Here is a 16,638-nt window from a genome sequence, read left to right as displayed (position 1 = left end):
TATCCTAAAGCACATATTGAAATAACTATGAAGGGACACATACTACGATGATTACACGATCAAATTGTCACCCGTGTGTGAGTTTTTTCAATTACGAATCATTATCCTTTTTTTATTTTTTTTATTTTTTGACTCTTTACAGGTTTCATCTTCATGTAGCAGCGTCTACGTTGACGGCTCGGAAATACGTGGCTCTAGCAACGCCTCAGTTTTGGTTAAATACGGCACATATACCGGCCTAGCTAGGTTCACCGTTTGGATGCCAGAATTTCCATTGGAAGTTACGGTCAGTGATACGAGATTGAGTCAAATCAAGGGTTGGAAGATACCCGAAGAACATTCGATGGGTGCGAAAAGTAAACGTAGCTTGAACGGTACGAGTATATCGAAAAACGAATCTAAGAACCCATCGAAAGTTAGGACGAAAAAAAGGAGTGCTATAGCAACGGAGTTAGAGGATTCGATGGAGGACACTTCGATGGACGTGGAGGATCCTGATATCGTGTTGGAAGAGGACGAACAGGAAGAACGTTTCCGTGGAAACGATCATGGATGGGATACTATCAATTCGATCGACAGAAACCCAACGACGAATTGTCGATTGCGTTTTCAACAAAGCCCTGTTGAAGTTCATTCAAGATTTCTAGCGTCAGATCACGATTCCGGCAGGGTGTCATACTTTGTTAATCGTCGTACTTGGTTACGAGTGACCGATCTGGTTGTCAGCATGCTTCGCGTGTCCGATCCAAGAATAGCCACACTTTTGCAAGGTAGAATCGTCCAAGGCCGTAGCGTTGGTAGAACCGAAGTTCAAGTTCTTTCGCCAATAACTGGTCGTGTAATTGGCGCTAAGGAAGTACGCGTTGGTAATGATCGGGTATCGGTTTCTCGATTAACGGTGAAAGTTGTCTCGGGTCTTCAATTGAGTATCAGTCCGGACACGGCTATTGAGAATGGTTACGTTGCCGAAACTTCTGTTACTAGAAGATTGACCGCACAATATCAGGTAAAGGTTTGTCAACATTTTGAGAACAAGTTTAACCGATTTAAACTTTACAATTTTTGTTTGTTGTTCAACAGGAAGGTTTACTAGACATAGACGTTGAATTTTCCGATGGATCTCGTACACCATTGAGAGAGATAGCCGTTAGTGATTACCATTTATTGGTTGAAAGTCTCGATCCGGAAGTGGTGGCTTTCGCACCAATGGTGGCATCCCATCATCCCCGAGTAATCGCCGTTGGCGAAGGCAGAGGCGACCTTTTGAGGGTTAGCCTTCAATTGGCGGACGTCTGTCGCCTTTCCGGAAGAAGATCGGGCAAAGCATCACAAAGAGCTTCGGTCGCTTCTCTGGCAAGTGCATCGGCCAACGTTGAAGTAGATTTCTCCTCTAGCGACCTGGCAAATCGACCGGAATTTGTACAAAACGACGGTGGAGGTACAGTTGGTGGTTCGCATCATCATCGAGAGAGGAAAACTAATCGGGGAGAGATGGCACCTGATCTACACGACATTCTTATCGGTAAATAGGTTCTGTACCCCTTTACCAAACAGAATTCTTTCACGATCATTTTCTATATTGTTCAATCAATATTTTATTTCATCTTGATGAAAGATGATGAAAGACACGATTAGATAACATAGGTTCCTACACTATGTCTATTTTTTCTTCGCTAGTTTCTATTTTGCTTCTTTTTTTTATCCCTTTCGCTACTCGTGTTCGGTTCAAAAAAAAAAAAAAAAAAAGTAAAAAAAATAAAAAAGGCAAGAGATTAATTAACTCGAGTGCGCGTTTGTTTTGCTTGGATTCGTAAGGTTAAACGTTGCATGCATTGAAATAAAACGTATCGGAAGGATGATCGTATGCATGATCGATCGTAACAGTGTCCGGGTATCACTTTCGTTGATAAAAGAACGCGATTTTCTCACTCTTGCCCTCTCTCTTTCTGTCTCTTTGTTTTCTGTGCAAAGGGTTACCGCTGAAAGACGAGAACGAGCACGAGCACGAGCCTCTGGTGCAGGCGCGGCAGCACCTCACGGCTATAGCTAATGGCATGTCTTCAGGAGGAATAGGCGGAGTCGGGATAAGGCATCAAGGGGCATCCCACATGAGTCCACTCGAGATTGGGATGTACGTCCTGCTTGCTGCCTTTTGCTTCGCAATCGTTGTCTTCGTCGTCTCCTGCGTCGTCTATGCGAGCAAGTTCAAGCCACAATCACCGGACTCCCCGCTGACCAGTGGTGGTGCCCTTCCTGTTCTATCCGGTGCAGCTAGGGCCAGGGCAGCAGCCAATCAACTCGCATCGAGTAGAAGACCTCCTAGGGAATCAACGACCAACGCGCACGATTGGGTTTGGTTGGGACGGGCCACCCTCGAACGTGCCGCTTGTGGTCCTCAACAGGTACGCATTACCAACATTGATTGCTTTACTAGTTTCAGGAATTTCCATTTAATTCTAAACTATGACGACTTTGACGACAACTATGATGATAACGATAATAATTTTAGGTGCACGTTACCAGCAATCCTCTGGCCAGTGACGTTGAGGTCGACCCACCAGAATTAGGTACTTGTTTCGACAACCCAAACCATATCGAACTTCCATCTGCGGGTCAACGACCTAACAACACAGGTCCCATCGATACTACGACCTATTGCAAGAGGGACAAATTGCCACGAAATAGCTTCGCGGTTAAATCTACGCCGATTAAACCACTACCTGTTAACAACGTGACTGCACCGAACGTGTCCACAGTAGGCACAGTGTTGCCGGCTACGCGTAACGAGTAATTATTTGACTAATCCCATCTCTAATAATTAAAGGTGAAGTTTCGTAATCTCTTTGATTTTCATTCGATTGTCATATTTTCGTAGTAACGAGGATGTGCCACCTCCTTTGCCACCACATGGAGTACCAGCGAATTCTAGCGTATCTGCCACGGCACCTACACTCGCTGTAATGGGTACTCCCATATACACCAACAACAACAATAACAACAACAACGGAAACGAGGATTACAAGCCACCTGTACCACCACACAGAAACACCGGGGTGATCGTTAGGCTGCCAGAAACACCTAGGAAACATCGTCATCGTGCATCCAGCGGTGGTAGCACTGGACATCACGCTAATCATCGGCACAACGTTAACAAACAACTCCAAATTTACGTTGTTAAACCATTAACATCGCAACAACAGCAACAACATGGAAAAGACAGAGCGAACAGTCCAAAGGAGAAAGGTGAAGAAGAAGAGGAGTTCGTCGAATTGGTCAATCCTGACGAAAAACAACAGCAACAGCAACAACAACAACAACAACAACAACAACAACAACAACAACAACAACAAAGTCCTTATTTAAAAGATGTAAAGTCCAGAGAAGTTAAAAGGGCGACGATAGTAGGAAACCCGATGTACTCTTCGTTATCAACGTCAGCAGCAGTTGCATCCTCTGTAAACGCTTCCACCCCGACTATTGCCTCATCATCGACAACCTCCCCACCGTCAACGTCACCGTCCTCCAACAGTTCCTCCTCCGCCTCTTCCTCCTCCTCATCAACAGTATCCTCATTAACTTCCCAGGAACAGGAGGAGACCGTAGCATTGGAAGACCTTAATCTCGGTATGGATTATCATCAAATTATGCACTATTTCGACAATTTGAAGGAATCGAACGCCTAGGTAATAGAGTCCGACCTCTTCGAAGGTCGACCGTAGTAGTCAACGTCGTTGATACGAAACTAAAACTAGGATCGTCTTATCATATTCTTCTTCCGATCATACATATAAGAGAGAACCTTGATGAGATGTGGTTGCTCACGACACCGATCGTAAAAGCTCGCAAAACAACAACAAGCCCCAACCGCGCGCGCGAAGAAGGAAACAATAATAAAATAAAAAATGATTGAAGCTTTGCAATCGCGGAAGATGATCCAAGAAAACGTTTCGTATTCTAGACTAATAAATCTAGTCAGCTTCCTATAGCAGCACGTCAAGAGCATGCGTTTAAGACAAATACCTTACAGGTACACGCGCGGACACACAAACACGAAGACTGAACACGTTTACTACACTTACACATAAATACATAATAGAAATACATTGATACGCGTATAGATATACGTGTGTACATGGGAATAGAGAACACGACAGATGCAGAGGCTTTATTATCCGACTGTCGGTGATTGATAGGATGAGATGTTGGTGTTCGATCCAAAAGGAGAGGAAATTATTATACCTAACCGCGATATCAAGTTGAATTTCGATACTCCTACCGATCTGATGGATCGATCTATGCCATCATCTTCTTCCTCACACACCGTTCTCGTTCCAGTATATCTTCTCGATCTCTCGCTCAAGCCTTACCCTTCAAACTACCCCTAGGCGCCCCTAACCCTTCCCCATACTCTGCAATACTCCCATTGTTATTGGTGGGTTACATTTAACTACTGCTGAATTCGTTACTATCGCTTTAACAACAGCAGTGAAAGTCCGACGAGAAGACTTCGATCCGATGTTCCGATCTCGATTATATGATCTTCTCTCTCGTAATTATATTATATTTATTATTATTATTATTATTATTATTATTATTATTTTGCGTTTTTATAAATAGATTCTTTTATTTTTTAGTAACACACGCGCGTTTATTGTTACTATGTGTAATTAATTATATGATTGAAACGATGTCCTGTTAAATCTTGACAGTTTAAAAATGTCAGCTGAACTGACATGAACTATAAAATAAAAAAAATAAAAATAATAGTCTTCCTGTTCGGATTGGGTCAGAGGTCGAGATGACCGTCGCGATCGAAACTATCGGAAAATATCTGGTTACGTTCCGCGTCGATAATGAATAAATAATAACAATAATATTAATAATAATAATATTAATAATAATATAATATTAATAATAATATTAATAATAATAATAATAATAATAATAATAATAAACAAACACGTATATTTATTCGAGCCGATGGCGCGTCGTAATATTTGTAAATTTTGCTTTGTAAGACTGTGTACATATATATATTATATATTATATTATATCGCGATAGCGCAAAATGATTATTAATTAATAACGGATTTACAGATTTAACTTTACATTTATATATGGCCCGTAGAGAGCGAAGAGCATACATACATATACATATGATAAATATATATATATATACATATACATATATATCCTGAAGCAACCCTGTTGCATACATAATATATACATATATATATATGTATGTGTATATATATATATATATACTACGTAAAATTGAAAAGGGTCATATCACAAAGCCCTTTTGATTATTACGTATATATTCGTCCTTTCCATATCGGACTCTCTATGCGTTCATGCGTGCGCATGCAAGCGCCATTTTTCTTCAGGTTCACCCTTTTGAAAGAAACAAAATAATTTCAAGCGAAGAACACGCACAGTAATGCGCCCTTTTCTCCTCCCACATCCTACATACATACACACACCACATACACATGTTCACATGCACACAAACAAACAAACAAATGAAAACAACCCCTTTGGGAGCAGTTCTTCCTCTTGAAAGCAAAATTCGTCGTTCCCTCCCTTTGAGAAAATTCGAGATTAATATATAAGGGCTTCTTTCTCTCTGTCCCTTTTTCCTGATCGTTTGAAAAACAAAAAGAAATGAGACATTTGATTTGAGATAAGAATAAAATCAAATGAAATTGATCGGAATTTAGGGATGAGGGATGTGAAGTTGAAAAGAGTTTTAGAAAAGAAAAAGAGAAACGACAAAACTATCTTTAAAAATAATAATAATAATAATAATAATAATAATAAAATAAAATAAAATAATAATAATAATAATAATAATAATAATAATAAAAATTAAACAACCTAATCATCTAAGGACCTAAGTGTCTAAGTATGTATGTATCTGTAAGTTGTGTGTTAGCACGTCGCCTGAAAAATTCTAGTGATAAAAATCGACGATAATGGCAACGACGTCCGATAAAGAAGAAATAAATAAATTAAAAAATAGAAAAAAACACAAAATGAAAGAAAATTATCTGATCAAGCACAACAAATAAAAAAGAAACACTTCTATCTAAAAAAAAAAAAAAAAACCAATGACAAGTGCGAGATCATAAAGACGATCATTAGAAACTTAGAAACGTACTATTATCTAATGATGATGAGAAGAAATAATAGAAAAAAAAAGGAAACTATAAAATAGATGGGATACCACATATTTGAGAAAAACTAAACAACAAATCGAGACAACGTACATTAACCCGCCGAGAGAATCTAGTCTTTATATAGCATACATATAAATATATATATATATTGTTTATACATATATATATATATATATATTATAAACAATTTATAATCGTCGTAACGCGCGATCTACGTTGCCTTTCGCCGGATGATGAGTTTAATTGTGTGAATCACGAGGAGGAGAGATTATTATCACAAATAACAATATCATTCGTCATATTCATCGTCATCATTATCATCATCATCATCATCATCAGATAAGCGAAAGTTCCGAATTGCATCAAAGGGTTGTTCTGCTTTATTGTAATTATATATAAAAAAAAAAAAAAAACGACGAGATTAAAAGAGAGAGAGAGAGTGAGACTCGTTATCAATGAACTATAAAAATGAAAAAACGAATCAATCATATCGACTTGTGAAGTAAGACGCGCGCGCGCCTTTATATATTTTTTATTATTTCATTTTAGTTTAATATTTTAAAAATCGGCTCGCGCGTTATTTGCAAATGGAATAATATGTTGACGCTCGTAATTTAAAAATGAAATAAATCATTAATTTAAGTAAATATATAAATATATGAACATTTCTAGATCCAACATTTCTCAAACCTTTTAATAACAAATTGATTTTTCTTTTTTTTTTTTAAATATTCAATACGACACAAAAATATAATATCAAATTTCTAAACAAAAAATTAGATAAACTTAAGTGACTGTATATTATTTTATACGTAAGATTAATTGACAATTATGTGCATTAATTAAATTATAATTAAAAGGTTGAAAAATGTTACATTTAGATTGTTTCAAATAAAGTAACATGTGTGCAGATCACACGTGTTAGAAGTGAAATCTTCAAAAAACTAAGTTTCGAGAGAATGAGACGGAATACAAAATATCTGCTGTAGGATAATTGTATTCTTTTCTTATTTAATGAAACGCGGCCGTTTCATTGCCTCCTACCGCTCCGTTACATAGCCGCCTACCGCTTCGTTACATTTTTTCAAATCACACCCATTCTAAAGAAGTTTTCACTTCAAAAAGCGTCACAAGACAAAATTCCTTGCACAATGCGCGTATCACGCACTCTTGTATACGGTTTTACACCTCACGATCTTATTTATAAGATTGATAATTACAGGAGATTCAAAATATACAGGGACGAAATGATTATTACATGACGCCGCATCAATTATACAAACTAAAAGTTCCTTTCTTATCTAACACTCGTCGTTACGTTTGGGAACATATTTAAGCACGTATTTTCACGCGTTCTTCGATCATCCTAAAATCCTAATTCCTCTTCCTCCTTTTCCTACTTTTCCTAATCCCTCCTCCTCCTCCACCTCCACCTGTTCCTCTATTACTCTACGCTTCGTTTCTTACCTGAGTTTCATAAATATCCGTGATCATTTATTATCAAATGATCAAAATACGTTCTACGGATGTATGTATGTATGTATGTATGTATTTATAAGCGCACCGAAGAAATCGTTAACAAAAAAAAAAAAATGAAAAAGAAAAAGCAAAAAAAAGCAAAAAAAAAAAAACAAATAATAAGGAAAATTATCGCGCGTGTCATACCTCTCGGTGTAACTAATAAGTTCTTGCTGATTAGAGTTTATGATCATTGTAATGCTGTCTAATAAGTATACATAAAACACACAACATTCCTTTGACACGACGTCACGCCACGCCCCCCCCTATCTCTACGTTAAATGTAATAAATACGAAATAAAGTATTTAAAAAGCGCGTTATCGCTTGCGATTACGACTATGACAACGAGAGCGACAATTATGCTATTATTAACCAATGGTGGTAACGGCTAATAGGATTTAACATTTTGTTTTATTCTCTGTCAAAACATTTCAACGTTAAATTAATTTGTATTAATAATTATAGTGATCATAAGTAATCCTTTTGTCATTGTCATTTAAAAAAAAAAAAGAAAAAGGCATCGCTTATTAGCATCGTCATCACCATCATTGTCATCGTCATCGTCATTATCATTGTTGCCGTTACCGTTATTGTTATAAAGATTGTTGTTGCTGTTGTTGTTATTGTTGTTATCATCACAAGACATATTACCGTCGTCAGCTTCATCGTCGTCGTTGGCGTTTTTGACGTCGGCGCCGGCGTCGCCGATACGCTAATTAAACAATAAGGTACGACTATCGCCTACTCAATGTACAATATGTAGTATTTACCTGTTGTTACCACCAAACCATCATCAAAGATATATAAAATATTGTAATTGTAACATAATTGCATTTCAATGATTTGTTTCGTTTAATTCATCATTATTAATCATATTATATTTTTTAAAAAATCCTTATCTTCCTAGATTTCATTGAATTATTCGAAAAAAAAAAATATATATATATATGTTCGTTTTTAAGGTAAGATATTTTTATATATTGATCAATTCGTATAAATGTTTATGATACGTATTAACTTATTAAATAACGAATATTTTTCATTTAGTGAACTAAGTACTATTAAATATATTATTTATTTACAAATATTTAGCAAACCATAATTTGTCAACTGGTGATATCCATTTATGACAACCACCGATATTATTTTGAATAATATATTTCCACGTCCAAGGATTTAAATTATTTTCCTCGTTTCTCCTTTGAATTTCTGCTCTTTTGTCTAAGATTTCTTGACTAATTGCCATAGCTTTAAATGGACATTTATTTGCTATGTCCTGTAATACTTTTTTTACCTAATGAATGTATCGATTATTAATTTTAAATTTTTAATATCTTTTGCATAAATATAAAAGATATTTCAATAAAAAAAAAAAATGACGTACTTGAAAAAATTTGATATTTCCACCAACTTCTATGATCACTCTGTCAGGTTTAACTGGAGTAACATAATGATCTATTGGTCCCTTACCACCACCCATACGTGAACCTTGAGGCTGTATAAAATGATCATTGTTGTTAATTATATCTTTTACAGCTAATAAATAATAGAAATATTATTTTGTTTATAGAACCTTTTTAGTAATAGGCTGCCATGGTGGATCAACGCGCCAAATAGCAAACATATCATCAAATTCAAAATTACGTAGAAGAGTCATACGTATCATTTCAAAATGACCGTATTTTAATCTTCCACCTCCTAATGCCTGTAAATATTAAATTAATACTTAAGTATTAATCAACTTATGCTAGTTGTAAACAAACTTACAATAATTCCAAACTGTTTGTGTAATAAAGTGTTATGTACAGGTTCAGGACCACGCATGAGCCTTAACCTCTTCTGCATTTTAAAAGGACGTAAAGAAGGTGGATATTGTGGAACCTTTTCCATAATACGAAGTTTATTTCTTTCAGGAAATTCAACATCTTTAAAAAAAAAATTACATAGATTTAGATTAGTAACTAAAGTAATAATAAAATATTTCTTTTGTTATTTTTTAATTTATAATTAAACTAACCTTTAACTTTTTCAGGTGGTGGAAATATTTTTATTCCAGCTCTTTGTACGAGTATTCCAGTAAAATTACCTGATAATAAAATAAGATAGAATGTTATTATTTATTTTTAAAAAACTGTCACACATAACCTCAATGTTTTGATTATACTTATTTTATTTTACTTACTTGAAAGGAACGGTCGTAATGTATTTTTTAAAGCTTGCATTATTATGAATTTTGTTGATCACTGATTTTAAACTACACTGATATTAATTAATAATATTTTTTGTTTAATTAACACTTATAAATGGACCATATAAATTGATCCAATGACAGATATAGTGATATTCTTGAGTATCATAGTGAATCTTTGATTGACCATTCAGAACAATATACCTATGTATAGTAACTTTATTGTTATTATTTTATAATATTTATTATTAAGCTTTATATTATTAAAAATATATTATAATAATAAAAAATGATAAATAAATTATCCAGTATCAAAATAATTTCTTCCAAAATGTTTATTATCCAATTAAATAATTAATTTGATGATTGATAAAATGGAAATAAAAAAAAGTACCAGATTTACGAGAACGTTCATTGGTTTTTTACGAAAGAAATCATAATAGTAATAAGAATTTAAAAAAGAATATTAAAAACACATAAATTTATAATCATAATATTAAAAAGCATTCTTTAACGTTAAATATAAAAAGAAAAAAAAAGAATTGTATTAATCGTAACAATTTTAAATATCTGCTCGAAAATAAATCAAGAAAATGATTATTAAAATAATCTAGTGAAAGTAACTAAAACTAGTGATTAAAATAGAATATTTGAATTGACTAGCGTAGCAGCATGACACGAGTTTTGTGGTTCCGGAGCTCAAGCGAGCAATGAAAAGAGTGACAAAACAGAAAGTGAACGAATCATCTTTTAAAAGATCGTGTGTGACAGCACACAGTGTTATGTCTCGACATTGTTTTATATAAACATCGAGTCTAATAATTTTTAATTGGATTTTCCGCGAGGAAAGATAATAAATAAACAAATAATAAAAATAAAGTGATCTAAGTGTATCATTGAATTAGATAAAAGCTTGGAGATGGCCGGTGCAATGTTGTTTGAGCGTGCACAAGCTGTGTCAATGACAAATCGCAGCGAAGGTATATCTCTGTTAAATGAGATCGTATCCGACCCTAATATCGGTCTTGCCGAAGATGACGAGGAAAGTATCAGGGTCAAGGAGCAGGGTATATTGCAACTTGGTGAACTTTACAAGAAAGAGGGCAAAGCTAAAGAATTAGCTGAATTAATTAAAGCAACTAGACCCTTTCTTAGTCTGATAAGTAAAGCCAAAGCAGCTAAGCTTGTAAGATCATTAGTTGACTTCTTCCTCGACTTGGAAGCTGGAATTGGCATTGAGGTAATATTTGTTCTATGTTAATAACAATAGAATTATTTTTAGAAAACATTTTTGTATGTACTTTCATTATAAGTTAAAGTATTTTTAATCTATGCTACTAAGTTCTAATTCATTATTTAAATTTAATGCATATTTTCTTGAACGATGTTAACATTTGCCTTTTGTTATTGCATCAATTATGCTTTCCATCATGCAATATTGAATAAGATTGATCTATGTTGACATCGTTGAGAAGAAAATATATTGTTGAATATAATGTATGTTTATGACTGACAAAATGGTTTCTTTTATTTAGGTACAATTATGCAAAGAATGTATAGAGTGGGCAAAAGAAGAACGTAGGACGTTTTTAAGGCAATCATTAGAAGCACGATTAATAGCTCTTTATTTCGACACTGGCATGTTCAGCGAAGCTTTGCAATTGAGTTCTGCTCTTCTAAAGGAACTTAAAAAATTAGATGACAAACAATTGCTTGTTGAGGTTCAGTTATTAGAGAGCAAAACATATCATGCATTAAGTAATTTAGCTAAAGCAAGGGCAGCTCTGACTAGTGCTAGAACCACTGCCAATGCAATTTATTGTCCTCCAAAAATGCAAGCTGCTTTGGATCTACAATCAGGAATTTTACATGCTGCTGATGAACGTGACTTTAAAACTGCCTATTCATACTTTTACGAAGCATTTGAAGGGTAAATTATTCTAGTGATTGTAATTTGATCAAACAACAGATAATTTTAGTCATTTATAGAATTTGTATACTATCGTTATATATTTTTTTATTGTAGATATGATAGCGTTGAATGTCCTAAGGCATTAACAGCATTGAAATACATGTTATTATCCAAGATCATGTTACGCACACCTGAAGATGTTCAATCTATCATGTCTGGAAAATTAGCAGTCAAATATGCTGGACGTGACTTGGATGCAATGCGTGCTGTTGCTGAAGCCAGTCATCGACGTTCTTTAGCTGACTTTCAAACTGCAGTAAAACAATATCGACAAGAATTAGAAGACGATGTAATCGTACGTGCTCATCTAGGCTCTCTTTACGACGCTATGTTAGAACAAAATCTATGTCGTTTGGTTGAACCCTATTCTCGCGTTCAGGTATAATACAACGTTTTATATAAACAATCTTATTATTATAATCTAAACTATGAATGAATAATTCTAATCTTCATTTATAGGTAAGTCATATTTCTTCGTGCATATCTTTACCACTAGCGCAAGTAGAAAAGAAGTTATCGCAAATGATATTGGATAAAAAATTAAAAGGAGTATTGGATCAAGGGGAAGGTGTCTTAATTGTATTCGAAGACACGCCACGTGACAAAACCTACGGAATTGCGTTAGAAACAATACACAGCATGGGAAAAGTAGTCGACACGCTTTACCAGAAAGCTAAGAAACTTACCTAGCCCTGTTTAACATATATATTTATATAAGCAAAGTCTTATAAAATTATTCTTATCATTATACTTAGTTTCTGGTCATAAAATACAAATTCTATTGTTTCCTTAAACATCTAACATTATTAAAAACGCAACTCCGATGGTATTGCAATAATAACAAAACAAAAAAACAAAAAACAAGAAAAATAGTAAACCAAATTTATTCATTTGCCACATTTCTCATTATTGCGGATATAATATTGTAATTAATAATAGTTCAAAATATTTTGTAAGTAATAAATCTTGAAATGATTAACTTACATGGCTCCTGATTTATTATCGCTCTTTGCTCATAATGGTATATATATACATACATATATACATACTTTGTCATGACTGCATACAATTTTTAATTGATTTATCATGTTGTTACTTAAATAGATAATAAAATATTCGACGTGTGAAATGTAAATCGTAAATAATCATTTATTTAATCTAATCCCTTTTTTTTTTTTATTTGTAATAATTATCATTTGTATATTTATTATTTTGTAATTTAACATATAAATGAGTAGATTGATAAGTTTTGAGTCTCAAGCAAATTTTCATTCCTAAGAAAATTAATAGTTGGTAGTATGATTAAAAAATAAATTTAAAAAAAAAACCTTTGTATGAAAAGAATTAAATTTCTTTTGTTTAACAAATATAGAACATGCATCATTTAAATAATAATAATAATAATAATAATAATGATATCCATTTATATTTTAATTTCTCAGAAGTCATAAGAAAACAAAAAAAGAAATTAAAAATTGACTATAGTATGTAACATATTTTTTGTGTAAATAAATAGACATTTTGTTAATATATATGGCTGTTTATAAAATTGTAAATAAAATAACATATGAAATAATAATGAATGTAAGATTAAAAACGATTTGAAATTGTTCAACGGCAAGTAACATTAAAGAGTCTCATTTGATATCGCAGTATACGTATAGAGTACGTTCACTTCCTGTTTGAAGTTGCACGTTTCGATAAAGAGGTAGTGTGGTTGTACTTAATAAAAGTTTTTATTTGAAAAAAAAATAACGTATAATGGCGAGTGCAACAACAAAAAAGGTAATTTAATTGATTATTTTTAACGCATTGCTACCATTAGAGCAATATATCAATGATTAATAAATATTAGAGTTTTATTAGTCAATAGTATTACCAAGTATAGGTTAAGTCTACTAATTCACCGGCTTTATGATTAGTCATTAAAATTTGTTCATTTATTTTCATGTTTAATCAATTAAAATAACTTAATATATTTAATACGTACAATCTCAATTAATTCAATTTCATTTTGATTCTTATCTTGATTGTATCATATATGCTTTCATTGTATTTGTAGTATTCATATTTGCGTGTAACTGCCAACACACATGTGCGCCGCGTGTGTGTTCGTGCGAATAAAGCAAGCGTGCGCGCTCGCGCGCGCATTTATACATTATTATATATATGCTTTTATGTATAAATGATTAAAAAACAAATTAATATTAATAATTTTATAATTAATTATTTATTCATTTACTATTGATCAAATTTTGGTCGCAATTATAAACAATATTTGTATTATTTGGAATTAATACACATTTAACCTAGAAATACAATGTTAACATTGTATATTATACATTTTTATTGATAATTAACTTGATTTTTAGATAAAATTAGAAATTATCTTTCATTAGTTTACAAGATAAAGATTATTAATTATTATATGTTTGTAAAAAAAAAACAAAAATTTAATGTATAAAACTGTTATTTATTAATTTTGATTGTAGTTTGCCATCTTTCAAAAAAAGAATAAAACGATTTTTACCTAATGTCAGTTTTGTTTAGAAAAATTTGATCATCATGTTTATAAAATTAAGAAACAAATAAAACAAACTGAAACACACGCATATATAAATAATTTGTTTTTTTTTTTTTTTTTTTTATTGACAATTGATAAACAAATGAAAGAAAGAACATTTTCTAACCTGTCTTTCGTGCATTCAATCAATATGTAAATTTATTTTCTAATAACTTTGTAAATTTATGTATTCATTTAACAATAGAAATAATTCATTTAAATTACTATTAAATGTTACCATCACTTTTGCATTCCATTTCTAAAAATGAATCAATATTGTCAAAAGATTCGTTTTCAGAAAAAACTGATCTTATTACCAATGAGTCAAAAAAGGTTTGCATTAACATTAATAATAATATAATAATACACATTTATATAATATTATAAACTATTTCCTATATACAAAAACAATGAATATAATTTTGACAAATTTTATTTGAAAATATTTATTTAAATTAATATATTTGTAAACATACATTTATCTCTTAAGTTTGTCTTGCTTGCAGGTTCAAGAATACAAGGATTCTCTTAAGACTAAGGTAAACCTCTTTTACCCATTGTGTAAGTAACTTGATTCGTTTTTATATATATGTATACAGAAATGTTCAAGTTTTTATTAATCGGTCAGTCATTTTGTATAATGTTAAACGAATCAAGTAATATTTATATGTACAAAATAAGTTAACATTTGTAATATCAATGCATACAATTTTGATGTTTCATTTAGGCTGAACAGCTTTTAATAACAGGATTTCCAGAGAAGATTGTTAAACTAAATGAATTATTGGAAACACCTGATTTCCGTAACCGTAAATTGACAGATGTACACCAAGACTTAAATGTGCCCATTCCACACCCTATAGTTCTTAATCATTCCGAAGATGGACCTCTTACGAAAAAAGCTAAAGTGGATAATAGTGTGGATGAAACTAGCGGAACCAAAGTTATGATATTACCTAATGGACCAGTACCATGTAACAAACCTTTATGTGAATTAATTCACGTAGTCAAACCTTACATCAGGCAACTTTTGGAAGATTCGAATCTGGTACAATAATTGTTCTTTTTTTTTTTTTAATTAATATCATTGAATCATTAACAGTATCATTATATAATGTGACAAATGTGAAATTTTAGTTGAAGATGTGGATTTCGTTTTTGATTCCAAAAATTGAAGATGGTAATAATTTTGGTGTATCAATTCAAGAAGATACACTTGCAGAAATACAATCAGTAGAAAGTGAAGCAGCTGCATTCTTCGATCAAATCTCAAGGTTTGTTCTTTCATCTTTTTAATTATATCATAAATAAAATGTATATAAATATAATATTATCATTTTATTAGGTACTTCATTTCACGAGGAAAAATTGTTAGTAAAGTTGCTAAATATCCACACATAATTGATTATAGAAGAGCTATTGAAGAGTTAGATGAAAAAGAATATGTGAGTTTATGGCTGGTAATGTGTGAAGTTCGTAATCGCTACTGTTCGTTACACGATCTCGTCATCAAAAATTTGGAAAAAATCAAAAAACCACGCTCTTCCAATGCGCAATCACTCTATTAAAAATAATTAAACAAATATTACCTGTATATGTGTGTACAGGATCATCGAAATGGAAAATAAAAGTAATCGCATTAAAGGAGCGTGCCTAAAACTTCATGATTGGAGAGAATATAATGTTCAATCATTACCATCCATGCGCTATCATCATCTTAGATATTATTGACTATAATAACGTCTTGATATTAGTCCATCATTCTTTTTGACCAATAACAGTACTATGAATAAAACACACACATAGTTGCCTCATACATATTACATTGACAACAAAATATGTTCTAGCTTGTTTATATATGCAAAAATAATTTTATGTAGCTGAGACTATTGTAAACAGTAATAAGAAAGAACATCAAAAACTAATATCGTTCTATACTTTCTTGATGTTAAATACAATATGGTTCTATATTCCGATGATCGTTAGAGTGCTCAGATGATACACGTATCACTGATCTTACACATTCAATATTTTCATTAAACTTATTATATTATACAAATTGATATGTTTATTTTCATTTAAATATCTTTAACATTTTATATTTGTGACTGTAATTATACGAACAATAAATTTGTACTGCAATTTCTTTGCTGAATATTTTTGAAAGATCGTATTAGATTTTGTATTAATTTACATTAATAATATTTGAATAGAGCA

General features: G+C 32.3%; 4 protein-coding genes across 9 annotated transcripts in view; 3 read left to right on the top strand and 1 right to left on the bottom strand.

Annotated features, from left to right (window-relative positions):
• dtn (transmembrane protein 132C dtn) overlaps window positions 1–5,811 on the top strand; it is a 111,216-nt gene extending 105,405 nt beyond the window's left edge. For 4 of the 5 annotated variants that reach the window (XM_015325614.2, XM_015325613.2, XM_015325612.2 and 1 more), the window contains 5 exons: window positions 143–1,006; window positions 1,081–1,522; window positions 1,972–2,402; window positions 2,510–2,787; window positions 2,876–5,811. In XM_015325614.2, coding sequence (XP_015181100.1) covers window positions 143–1,006; window positions 1,081–1,522; window positions 1,972–2,402; window positions 2,510–2,787; window positions 2,876–3,683 — 2,823 coding nt within the window. In that variant the 3' untranslated portion in view covers window positions 3,684–5,811. The remainder of the gene's footprint in view (window positions 1–142; window positions 1,007–1,080; window positions 1,523–1,971; window positions 2,403–2,509; window positions 2,788–2,875) is intronic. The other variant, XM_015325615.2, reaches the window with a different exon arrangement.
• A 760-nt stretch (window positions 5,812–6,571) lies between these two features.
• LOC107068832 (mitochondrial ribosomal protein L16) lies at window positions 6,572–10,045 on the bottom strand. The gene is made up of 6 exons (XM_015325620.2): window positions 9,881–10,045; window positions 9,716–9,784; window positions 9,466–9,623; window positions 9,272–9,403; window positions 9,083–9,193; window positions 6,572–8,992 (listed from the first exon to the last, which is right to left on the bottom strand). The coding sequence occupies exons 1-6, from the start codon at window positions 9,918–9,920 to the stop codon at window positions 8,777–8,779; spliced, it is 726 nt and encodes a 241-aa protein (XP_015181106.1). The 5' UTR covers window positions 9,921–10,045; the 3' UTR covers window positions 6,572–8,776.
• Window positions 10,046–10,564: 519 nt separating this feature from the next.
• Window positions 10,565–12,841, top strand: Rpn6 (regulatory particle non-ATPase 6). Its single transcript, XM_015325616.2, has 4 exons — window positions 10,565–11,126; window positions 11,422–11,816; window positions 11,913–12,237; window positions 12,318–12,841. Exons 1-4 carry the CDS (start codon window positions 10,806–10,808, stop codon window positions 12,546–12,548), a joined length of 1,272 nt encoding a protein of 423 aa, XP_015181102.1. The 5' UTR covers window positions 10,565–10,805; the 3' UTR covers window positions 12,549–12,841.
• Window positions 12,842–13,501: 660 nt separating this feature from the next.
• On the top strand, window positions 13,502–16,346 carry REG (proteasome regulator gamma). Of its 2 annotated transcripts, none has more exons than XM_015325618.2 (5): window positions 13,502–13,643; window positions 14,928–14,960; window positions 15,149–15,469; window positions 15,559–15,695; window positions 15,767–16,346. In XM_015325618.2, exons 1-5 carry the CDS (start codon window positions 13,620–13,622, stop codon window positions 15,987–15,989), a joined length of 738 nt encoding a protein of 245 aa, XP_015181104.1. In that variant the 5' UTR covers window positions 13,502–13,619; the 3' UTR covers window positions 15,990–16,346. The 2 variants fall into 2 exon arrangements, with proteins under 2 accessions (XP_015181104.1, XP_015181103.1); XM_015325617.2 differs by lacking the exon at window positions 13,502–13,643 and adding an exon at window positions 14,393–14,754.
• Window positions 16,347–16,638: the final 292 nt, after the last annotated feature.

Source organism: Polistes dominula, unplaced genomic scaffold (genome assembly GCF_049000335.1).
Source record: "Polistes dominula isolate Pdom_NZ unplaced genomic scaffold, Pdom_raw_medaka contig_19, whole genome shotgun sequence".
Lineage (NCBI taxonomy): Eukaryota > Metazoa > Arthropoda > Insecta > Hymenoptera > Vespidae > Polistes > Polistes dominula.
The sequence above is the reverse complement of the archived record's forward strand: the minus strand, read 5'-3'. Positions and strand labels throughout refer to the sequence as shown.

Excerpts from the sequence above, each read along its gene's own strand:
- LOC107068832 (XM_015325620.2), bottom strand. The coding sequence starts at position 9,920 with ATGCAAGCTTTAAAAAATACATTACGACCGTTCCTTTCAA. Across the intron at positions 9,785-9,880 it reads ATTACGACCGTTCCTTTCAA|GTAATTTTACTGGAATACTC; the intron begins GTAAGTAAAATA and ends TTTTATTATCAG. Across the intron at positions 9,194-9,271 it reads GGCAGCCTATTACTAAAAAG|CCTCAAGGTTCACGTATGGG; the intron begins GTTCTATAAACA and ends CATTTTATACAG.
- Rpn6 (XM_015325616.2), top strand. The coding sequence starts at position 10,806 with ATGGCCGGTGCAATGTTGTTTGAGCGTGCACAAGCTGTGTCAATGACA. Across the intron at positions 11,817-11,912 it reads TTTTACGAAGCATTTGAAGG|ATATGATAGCGTTGAATGTC; the intron begins GTAAATTATTCT and ends TTTTTATTGTAG. Across the intron at positions 12,238-12,317 it reads AACCCTATTCTCGCGTTCAG|GTAAGTCATATTTCTTCGTG; the intron begins GTATAATACAAC and ends CTTCATTTATAG.
- REG (XM_015325617.2), top strand. The coding sequence starts at position 14,653 with ATGTTACCATCACTTTTGCATTCCATTTCTAAAAATGAATCAATATTG. Across the intron at positions 14,961-15,148 it reads AGGATTCTCTTAAGACTAAG|GCTGAACAGCTTTTAATAAC; the intron begins GTAAACCTCTTT and ends TGTTTCATTTAG. Across the intron at positions 15,696-15,766 it reads TTCTTCGATCAAATCTCAAG|GTACTTCATTTCACGAGGAA; the intron begins GTTTGTTCTTTC and ends TCATTTTATTAG.